Source organism: Porites lutea, chromosome 7 (genome assembly GCF_958299795.1).
Source record: "Porites lutea chromosome 7, jaPorLute2.1, whole genome shotgun sequence".
Taxonomy (NCBI): Eukaryota; Metazoa; Cnidaria; class Anthozoa; order Scleractinia; family Poritidae; genus Porites; species Porites lutea.
In genome coordinates, this window is record NC_133207.1 from 29,193,144 (window position 1) to 29,204,099 (window position 10,956).

At 36.4% G+C, this 10,956-nt stretch overlaps 1 protein-coding gene across 1 annotated transcript; it reads right to left on the minus strand.

Annotated features, from left to right (window-relative positions):
- Positions 1 to 825: 825 nt before the first annotated feature.
- LOC140944861 (dynein axonemal assembly factor 11-like) lies at positions 826 to 10,739 on the minus strand. Its single transcript, XM_073393966.1, has 16 exons — positions 10,567 to 10,739; positions 10,379 to 10,472; positions 10,185 to 10,258; positions 10,005 to 10,082; positions 9,337 to 9,433; positions 8,873 to 8,999; positions 6,962 to 7,021; positions 6,095 to 6,186; positions 5,237 to 5,281; positions 4,522 to 4,620; positions 3,606 to 3,686; positions 3,359 to 3,424; positions 3,072 to 3,141; positions 2,536 to 2,631; positions 1,728 to 1,849; positions 826 to 1,090 (listed from the first exon to the last, which is right to left on the minus strand). Exons 1-16 carry the CDS (start codon positions 10,640 to 10,642, stop codon positions 904 to 906), a joined length of 1,464 nt encoding a protein of 487 aa, XP_073250067.1. The 5' UTR covers positions 10,643 to 10,739; the 3' UTR covers positions 826 to 903.
- Between the last annotated feature and the right edge of the window lie 217 nt (positions 10,740 to 10,956).

The window sequence follows — 10,956 nt, forward strand, 5'->3', positions numbered from 1 at the left end:
TCTACTTCAACACCAATAAACCACATAGTTTTTTTTTTTCAGACCACCAGTTGTATTAGAAAACCGCAAGTCATCTCAGAGCGGGGGCGGGGGTGCGCACCCCCTGCACCCTCCCCCTAGATCCGCCCCTACCTTGTGCTTGTGTGTGTGTGCAGAATTAATATTTTATTGCAAGAGAGCTTAATCTCTAGTCTCTCACCCCACTATATCGTTTCTTGCAATACATTGATAGAACAATTAAGGATGAAGGAAATACCAACACAAAGACACCAACATAATGCGAAAAATTTAGCAGTCATCGCAATTCAATGATAAAAATGCTTTCAGGAAATAAATTTTTTTTTTTTCCCAGATTTCAACAGTACGCATGGGCATATGTACATATTTGCCGGATGCTATGCTCCTAGTTTGTACAGTGCAACTTTCATATTATGAAGTACCAAGGGAATTATGTGTTTGTTTTTGTAGGGATAAATAATTATTATGTCATGGTCATGTGCACATTTAACCACAAGAAAAAATAACAGGTTCCCATTATTGGATATTTTAGGGTATTTAAAGAATACTCATAAAAATCCCAAATTTGGCAAAGTGAGACAAGTCCCAAGCAGGGAATTCCCAACCAAGTTCCCTGGTTGGGACTTGTCTCACTCTTCCAAATTTGGGATTTTTGAGGGTATTCTTCAAATACCCTAAAATATCCAAAAATGGGGATTGGTTATTTTTTCCTGTGAACATAATAAATTGAGGCAAAAAATATTGTTTGCTATACCCGGGTTTAAACAAACCTTGGCTGCCTGCAATGGTAATATTACATTCTGGCGGTTGGTAAAAATAGCATTTGGTTTTATTAACATTAATTTTGTACATTATTTACAGAATGAAACTTTGTTGATCCATTTCTTATATGAGTGGAGGAACATCTGGATCATCTACAAAAGTGCTCTCTTCTGATTCTGTTATTCTGTAGTTATCTGTGTCTTTTTGGTTTCCTGCTCTTTCATGAACAGTTTTGTTTTCTGTTACAATTTGACTGAAATCCATGTCACTGCCAGTGTTTGGTTCTACTTCCAGTCGCTCATGACGAATCCTGAGAAAGGGATGAAGAAAAAAAACACACACTAAAGTGAAGCCCTGTTTGGGTTAAATTCCTACAAGGGAAGTAAAGATGTGGTTAAGCGGGGGACAAAAACGTGTGATGTTGCACATTTTACCACACATGAATTAGCCTGCGTGGCAGGCGTGAAAAGGGGAAGGGGGAATTTGGGCATGCAAGAGCTCGCAAGGGAGAAAGGAAAGGAACGCCTTCAAGGAGATCATTGTTTTCTTCAGCGTTCCTTTTCTTTCTCCCTTGCACGCCCAAATTCCCCTTTCCCCTTCCCCTTCCCCTTTCAACGCCTGCCACGTAGGCTACCCATGAATCAAATCTTGTCTTGCAACAAATCAGGTTGTTAAAGCTTGCTGCAAAAAGCAGAGAGTACTTCTACATGTTGTGCGTTATATCAGCCCAAGTTAAACTTGTTTTGCAACAAGTGATGTAACAACTTGGTCACAACTTTACGGTTCTCAGTGCCAAAGAATGTTATAAAATCTCACAAACGTTAACCTTTGTTGTTTAGTGGCAGAAAAATTGTGCTTCATGGCTGCTGAGTTAGGGAATCCGTTAATGAAATATCCCATACTGCTTCATGGTTCCAAAGATGTTATTTGAAATAGCTGTACGTTACCCGCTATTTTTCCCTTGCTTTTGGAATGGTGGCTGTTCATCTCTGTCTATCTTCTGTTCATTTGGACTTGCACTCTTTTTTGAGGGCAAATTATTTCTCAATGGTTTCACCACTTCTTTTACCTTTAAAAACAATATTATTATAGAGAAAGCAAGATGTCACAATGGCAACACCAAAGCAGGGGGAGGCGGTGGGTGGGGGTACCCTGAAGTTAAAGTGAAGGGGATGATTGCAGGATTTTCAGGGGTTCCAAATTTTCCATTCTGGAATAATTTCTTAGGGTAGGAAAATTTAGCAAGAATGTTTTTGGTTTTCCCTAGCTTAAGTAGTGATTTTTTTGTGCATTCAAAAGAATCTGAAGAATGGTGTAGTACTACCATCTGAGGAAAAGACAAACAATTCAGATGGTTTATCAAAAGACAATCATAAACATTCAATTTGCGATAATTATTTTTTGCCTGTTTTATCAAAAATAATCATTAATTCCTTTAAAGAAAATTTTTAAGGCATGGAATTAAATTCAGCATTTGGATATTTGGGGGGGTTTGTATTTTGTCCAGGGAATTTTTGGGTTTTCAAAGAAAATCCTAGGGCTTTTGTGGTTTTAATATTTGCTCCTTTTTATCATCCCCTCACTTCAACTCTGGCATACCCCATGGGGATTAAGGACATGGGGGGGGGGGGGGGGGGAGACTTTTTAAACCAAATTACATGTTCCCCAAAACAGTCTGTTGTTGTCTTTGATCAGACTATGCTTTGATGTAGGATATAGTATAAGATATTATGGCATAACAATTTAATCTTCTACCTTGGGCATTTCTATGATGAGATGTCCTGTTGTCTGAGATCTTTTTGCAGAGCAGGAGTCAGGGTTTACTTCCTCTGAGAGAGCCAGCTGAAAGACCTTCACAAAACAAATGAGTGAGGTGTAAGAAATGAGTGCGGAGTAATACGTGAATGTGAAGTGAGAAGTGAGTGAGAAATGAGGTGTCATGCATGATTAATAGTCACGTGAACTAAAAGAAACAGAGAAAAATGAAAGCCATATTAATAGGGGGAAAATTAAAGTTTAGATTTGTAAACTCTGGTTAATTACTGTCAAAGTTTTTAAGGAATATTAATGTTGCCATTGATCCTGCTATGGCTGTGCTAAAAAATAATATGGTTCTTTTGATGTCATAATTAATATTCTTCATTTCCAAAAAGTCCTACATTATATAATAAGCCTCAAGAATAAAGTGAGGAAAACATGGATATGCTCTGAATGGAAATGCTTGCATTTTGTTGTATTGTTTGAGTCCAAGGCTGTTAAAGATGGGCTTGCTGTGCCTGTGAGCACCTCACCTTGCCCTTAACTGTCACTCTACAATACTTGGGTTGAACATCCACATCAATAAGGGAAGTGTCCAAATACCTTTTACAGACAAAATAAGCAAACATGTCAGTGAACAATTTTAGAGAAAAATTTCACGTACATGCAGACTAATGACAGAGAATTAGGACTCAATTGGTGCAACAACATCCTTACGGCCTTTTTTTGGTCTTTTTTTAAAAAAGTGCTTCAAAATTGCTGAATTTTGGCATGTGACTTTTGTTTTAGTAGACAAACACTGTTCTAATATTGAACTTACTTGAAACATGGTAGATCCAGTATGAATTGGTTGTTGTCCTCGTCATCATGAAACTGAAATTCCCATCTGCAACATTGTTGTATTTTAACATAGTTAATGAGACATGCAAATGATGAAAGATTAAGACTTCATCTTATGTTCAAGGGGTTTCCACAACTTCACAGCAAGACAAAACTAGACAAGCATTGGAAATCAAGACAGCTTTTGATTTTATTGTTTGTGCATCAGACAGTTTATAACTACTTACTTTCCTTGGTTGACATTTAAGACACGGCCATCATCTGAAAAGAATCTTGTTTCTTTTGTAGGCTTGCCTATACCAAGTTTCCTTTAGAACAGATTACAGTAAAGTTAACATAGGTAACTTAAGTAAGGTAAAGGCATACATGCATGAGCCAAAGGCCCAAACGGCCAGAGCTTATCCCGGTTTTCTTAGCATGAAGCATGCCTAGGAATATTGCTTTAACTCCCCCTGCATGAACGGGATGCTAGTACATTGCAGGGTTACCCCCCAGCAGTATGTGGAGTAAAGTTCCTTGTCTTAGGAAACAACATGCACGAGGCCAGGCTTAAATCCTGGACCTTCAGATCTGGAGTTCGAGCTATTAACCGCTCGGCCACACATGCCTTATTACTACATGATTGTATTACTACTCGTGCTCCCTGATTTATACTCAAAACAATGTCCCAGAGAACATAAATTTTCCGTATAGAAATTATTTAAGGAAAATTTAAGTGCTAGATTTAGCCCTCCTCAAAAGTCTTGCACAATTCGAGAAGCCCTCTTAGCTGGGGTATGTATGTCCCTCGTCCGAACTTCAAATAGGGTCATTTTGGGTTTTGAGGAGTAAGCCAAGTCCCTATATCAGTATTTAGTCGTAAATGTTTCAAGGCCATGTCGCCTATTTACTCTATTACAGGGTCTCAGTAAACAATAAAAAAATTAATTTGGAAATAACAAATGACTTTTATATAACGCTCTTTTAATTTGAATATATGGGGCACAAGTCTGCAGTCACAATCTTGTACCAAGCTAATTCCAATCATTAATGCACCATTTGGAATCATGTTCCTGGTAACTTTGTACATGTGAATTGCTGGATGCGTTAAACTCAACTTGCAAAATGTTGTTTTGACTCTCCCCATAAGTCACAAATACTTACTCATCATCCTTTTTTTCTTTTTGTTTTCGTTTTTCTTCTATGTGCTGATGAAGTTCAATTCGGGATTCTGGAGTGAAGTCTGTTTTTTCTTGCCAATATCTGAAATGCAAAAATGTTAATAAATTAATTAACATCATAATTTACAAAAGAATGACTAAACAAGATGAGAGGAAGATAGAAAAAATGAATGAATGAATGAGTGAATGAATAAATGAATGAATGAATGAATGAATGAATGAATGAATGAATGAATGAATGAATGAATGAATGAATGAATGAATGAATGAATGAATGAATGAATGAATGAATGAATGAATGAATGAATGAATGAATGAATGAATGAATGAATGAAGAAATGATTGACTGACTGACTGACTGAATTAATGAATGAATGAAAAAAAGTGGAGTGAGGGAGGGAAGAAGGGGAAAGAAACACAGGGTTCATTAGAAATGGACTGTTTTTAATTAGGAATTTGAAATGTTGAGATAAACTTGCCAACCTTGTAAAGTTGAAAGCTCAAGAAACTCTTCAGAACATTGTGTAAGATAACTTGTAAGGAATGAAACTATTCTTTGTCTGTTAAATGAAAAGACATGCTACCTTATCTGAGGTGGGGTTTCCATAATGTGCACTTAATGATTGAATTCTTGAGGATGGTTTTTTCATTCTACTCATTGCTACATAACATGATAACAGTAAAAACCTACAAAATACCTTTTTTCCTCTTCCTCCTCTTCCTTTTCTGCTTCACTTTTGGCACTTTTATTTCAAGTTAGGAAAAGATATAAATCAACTGTCTATGTCATTTAAGTAATAGAAAGGTTAAGACACCAAGTTAGTATTGACATCAGTGAAATTGTCATTTTATATAGTGAATTGACGCTTTCTTTCAAAGTTCACTGTGTAATATTACAAATAAGAGGTAAAAGTGCAGATTTGTTGCTTTCATTCAACCTTTGTGTTTTGAGGTTCCCATTGCCATAACCACTGTTGAGATACCTTGAACTCTAAACTAATAAAATATTAAAAACGATGCCTCTGGCAGGAAACATGACCACAATATCTTTGGCAAAAATAAAGATTAGACGTGAACTAAATGGGGGAGAGCTTAAAGGCTCTTAGGCAGTGAAAGCAAAAAACTACGAAATCTTTCCCTCCCCTATGACTGCAAAAGTACATATATGTACCATAGAGTCATCAAGGGCTTCTTAGGGTTGGTTTCTGCCACTCTCTTGGGTCAGGAAGCTATCTTGGGCTCCTTTCCTGAACAAGGGCTGGTAACGAAGCCTATGGGCTACTGGGCACTGCTACAGCATAAACTCCATTACCAGTTGCTGTTTGGAAAAATGAACCTATGCTCTTCATCCTCAAGGAGGAACAAAGACCAGATTTTAGAAAGCTGTGGTGTGTAGAAATTAAGCTCACACTAGACCACAGCTAGCCTGCGAACACAGATGTATTTCCGATCATTGCTTCTCTAAATAATCATGTCTGCGTTCGAAGGCTAGACCACAGCCCAGGCCAGTGACATTATGCTGATGATGGTCTCAAATAAATCCATTTTAATTCTACCTCTGATATTCTATACAGCTTTGACTGTCAGCTTTCTTTAAGAGTTCTTCTTTCTCTTGTTTTATTTTTAGAGCATCTTGCTTTTCTTTTTCCTGAAAGAAAGTCCATTTATTTAAAACTGCAAAAACTACTAAGTGATATTACACCAAAATGCTGATGAGACAGCCTAGCCTTTCTTCTCCAAGCTCCCACTGGGTTATTGATGCTAATAAAAAATAGAAATATTATTAAAAATACTAAGTGCACAGTTCTTCCTCCCCTCCTTCCCATTACCTCCCTATGACACAAAGAGGTCTATACTGTGCGGAGGAGAGAGAGAACTGGCTTGTATGGCGACTTTGTCTTAGAGTGGCCATTACAGTTCTGAACTTCACCTGTCCATTAATTTTTCAAAGAGTGGATGGTGAGATCTGACTCTCACTTCCTCTACCTTCTCCCCGCAGGTGTCATTTATGTTATTAAATCTATGATCTGTATGCATGTACATAATTATCTGGTTATTAATTGACTGAGGAGGTAGGCCTTTATTTGGGAGACAGGGCACTTTTTAGAGCCTAGGTGCTTATCACCAATCATTATGTATTGTTTCCTGTTAACAAGTAGTGTGGATTAAAGAGTGGAATTAATGTTTTCAATTTGCCAGTTTAAGTCTCAAGCATGATGAATGAGACTTGTGAAGAGAAAAAAACCACTTTTAATAAATAAAGTACAGAATCAAACAACGTTTTAATGAGTAAAATAATTCACTATTAATTTAATAATATAATTTTTGGGAAATTAAATAAGTCTTCACATTTAAATGTACATTATTTTGGTTTAAAAGGTTTTCTTTAATTTGTTAAGAAATAAAGGAATTTCTTGACTTACCCTTTTTTTGGAATACTCTGTTTGTTGAGTAATAATCTTGTTTCTGACATTTTCATAATCCTGTACAAAAAAAGGGATGTAAGTACAGGATCTAACAAACATTTTATAATTTAAATCTCAGATGAAATCACATTCTTATCATGTATCTATATATAAACACATAGAGCAAATAAACATTTTTTACAGCTTCTTTTCTAACATCCTGCCATCATAGCCTTTGCATTTGATACCTTGATTTTGGAGTACTCAAGACAGACTCTGCATGAATTGAGTAAGATCTTTGTAGAGCATGTGCAGCATGTTGCTAGGATATAGTTTCAAACCCAGGCCTAACAGCCTTGTGCTTGCTACAGAGGGTTTGGTTATGACCATCGGTTTACCAATAAACAGATACTTGCACTAAAAAAAAACAGTTCGACAAGAGAAAACAAGATTGACTAGTCCAGAAGTTTAAGCTGTGGTGACCTCAAAGGTTTGATGTAATTCAGGCAAAGTTTCCTTTTCTCCTCCTTCATTAAGACGATGAAATTAAAGGAAGCCTGCAGGGTGCTTTTCGAAGTTAAAAATTGAAATATAAACTATTAAAATATTTGCTGCGGAGCGACCGAAGGGAGCGAGCAGCAACATAATCAGGAATTAAAGGAAATATATAAGGGGCGACGAATTCTCAAATTCATCACTTTTTACCACAATGCATTGCATTTAACCACACTTTTTACCACAATGCATTGCATTCAACCAGAGTGCATTGCGCCACGAACAACTCAAATAAAAACACGGGGAAGTTCGGTGGGTGAGAGAGTGCATCGTTCGCCGGCTCAGACTTAGAGTTTTCTTTGTGGCAAATTTTCTACAGCACGGTTAGAGGTATCACCAAATTTTAAGACACGCAGGAGTCTTTCAGATGAGTACGATGGTTAACTTGGGGATTGGATTTCAATTAAAGAGCCTTTGACTCGTCCAGGTGTTAAACCTGACGAGAAGATGAGCATTTGCTCATCGACTCCGCAACACGGGGGGATATACAAATTCCAGCTTGCTAGAAGGTGATGTGAAAGTGAGAAAATGTCATGCAGTGCTATTCTTAAGAAACTGTTTGAGTCGAAAGTGGATGTGATTTTGACCATTCGCTTCAAAATAACAGCGGAAATCGAGATAACAAAACATATGTTTTGTGTCCTACTTTGCAGACGAGGACGTGTATCGGCGTTTTGAAAAGCAGAATTATGTTTTTTCTTTCATTCATTGCCATGGAATGTGTGCTTACATTGTTTTTTCACTGTTAATAGCTCGGTTAATGCGGCTGGCGATCATCTTGCCGGCGAAAGTTTCATGGAAAAGGAATAAAGTGAAAGACTTTTCCTAGAGATTACGAAATCAGCCTCTGTGGTGCAGTGGTTAGGTGTAGTCGCTTCGAGCCGAAGGTGCAGGGTTCGAGTCCCACCGAATTCTTTATTCCTTCTTTCTTTTTTTTTTTTTTTCCGTTTTTTGTGTTGTTGTTTTCTATAAATATATAGCTAAATAACTGTTACTTAATAAAGTGCAACAAACAGCAAGAAAAGTATTGTGTTTCCAGAGAAAATATCGTGCACCATATATTAAATGTATGGATAAACAATCTGAATTTCTATTATTTCCTACAATTTACTGTGGGAAAACCAGAGTTGTAACTACTTGATAATTTTGTAAACAACGTGCCCACGATTTCTTTCTATAGACTGATAGTAATTATTCTAGTACTTTCCAACATGTAAATAGGACATTCAAATATGTCATTTTCGATTCTTTTAAGTCCCACTGCCTAACTGATGCCAGTATCAACAGAATGTGCCTCAGCATTACTATCTCTTAGATACCCTAGTAATATGTATATTTTTATATATGCAAACTGGGATTGAATAGAAGCCAAACCTGTTTTGCTAGAATCCTCTCAGATTTTTCAATCTCTTTTCCATCAAGCCACTGTAAATTATCCAAGGTGGCAATGACATATTCTCTGTAACCCTCATACTCTGTGCAAGGATTCCCTGTAAGATATCTACATGTATAACCAGAAAAAAATATTTCAGATAAAAAACATGGTGGCTGCCAAAACATCTATACAGCTTTAGGGCAGAGCCCAGAGCCAAAAACACAAAAACAACAAAACCGGGAAAAAAGCACATTTTACCACTCATATGATTGTATATGATCAAAAAGGTTTTTCAATGAAGTCTTAATATTATGTAATCAACATAAAACATTGGTCTGATCATACACTGGGATTAAGAAAGTGTGGGTGACAACAGGCCATGGTGTTGGTTTCCTTTCTTTCCAAAATAAATGAGATTATAATTGGATTGAATAAAATTTACTTAGTATTCAAAAAGACTCACAGCTCCTTGAAATGATAGTTCTTTCTGAGTGACTCAATACTTGTAAGTTCTCCAACAAAATTTACTGTAAGATCTAATTTTTGTAAAGATTCACAGCCTGAAAAAAGGAGAGAACATATTAATAATAATTTTATTATCATAACACTCATATAAGCCTTCTTCTCACAAAAGTACAGTGTATTTTAAAATCTATGTTTCTTGTGCCATTGAAAGAAAAATTACTATAGGCTCCACATCACTGTTTATAAACATTGTTTTTGTTATTCAAATCTGCAATGAGTGAAACAAGAGAATCTTTTGTTTCAAGAACCAATGCACTTCTGGTTGGTACATTAATTTTAACAGGTTTCATCAACGTGAGCATCACTATTATCTGTGAATGCTCACACAAGAGAGGAGGGTAGGGAACGTAGCTAAGAAACCACGGGTCTCATTACTAATCAGTGTTGTGTTTCTCTCTTTTGGAATCATGAACTTTTTACCACAAAAGTCTTGCATTTTTAAGCCCAGGGTCTTCACTCTTGGCATCTGAAAAATTCTCAGATTTCACTGTTTTCCAGACAGTAAACAGGAGTCCAGGTTAAACTTTCATTAATATCCTGTTCCACAGAACAATGCAAAACCTTTTCATGAAAAAAAGCCCAAAGAAGACTACTAATGCAGGTTACCTTCTAGATTTTCAACTCTTGTTACGTTATTCAGAGCTAAATTTAGATATTCCAACTTCTTTAACCTGCCAACATTTTCTGAAACAAGACCAGAAAGAAGCAGAATTTATTATCATATACTGTTAGAGTCTTTTTTTGTCTAGTGCAAACAGATAGGGTGGTAGTTTAAACCCAGCTTACCTATTTTTGGTATTAGGTTGCTCTGCAAGTAGAGAATTTTAAGATCTCTACAGAGTTTGTCAAGAAGCTCGATTCTGAGAGACGAGAAAAGAATTTTTTTATCAACAGTACACCATTGAGATACACTTCATTTTTCTAACTTAAACAATCCATCAGCTCACTTCTTACCAACCAAAAAAGAGCTCAGAGCTCACCTTTCAATTTCCTGTTGATGAAGAGATATTTCTTCTAATGAAAATATCTCGCAGTTATTGTGTTCAGCTCTTTTTCGTAACAAGTCTTCCGTGACTGTTTTACAAAGAACAAGGTGTAAGTATTAAATAACGAAAAACGTAAAGACAATATCGCGTTTCCTGTATATATTAGACTGAACCTCACTTACTCCGAACCATCCTCTCTCTTGATGTAAACTTTGTGTCAGGCGTTCTCCTTTGTAACCAGGCACGTACCCTACCCATCGGTAGTTATAGCAACGATCTAGACTTGATGAAGGGATAAAATCATTTTGACCCTGTGTGAAACTTGTCATCGTTGATCACTTTTATTGGTATACTATTTGCTTTCTAAATCCCCTTTTTTTCTTAAGAGCCTAGCTTTTTCCAACATTTACCGAATATTTTAGAAAAAAAATCAGGGACCACGCCCTAGAAAAGATCTGGGTTTGAATTTGTTATGTTAGCAAATTTAGTTATTTTGTAAATCTTAGCTCTTTCTAATTCAACGTCGGCTGTTTTTGAAATTCTGAAGTCTTTTTTTTCCATTTTTACACACA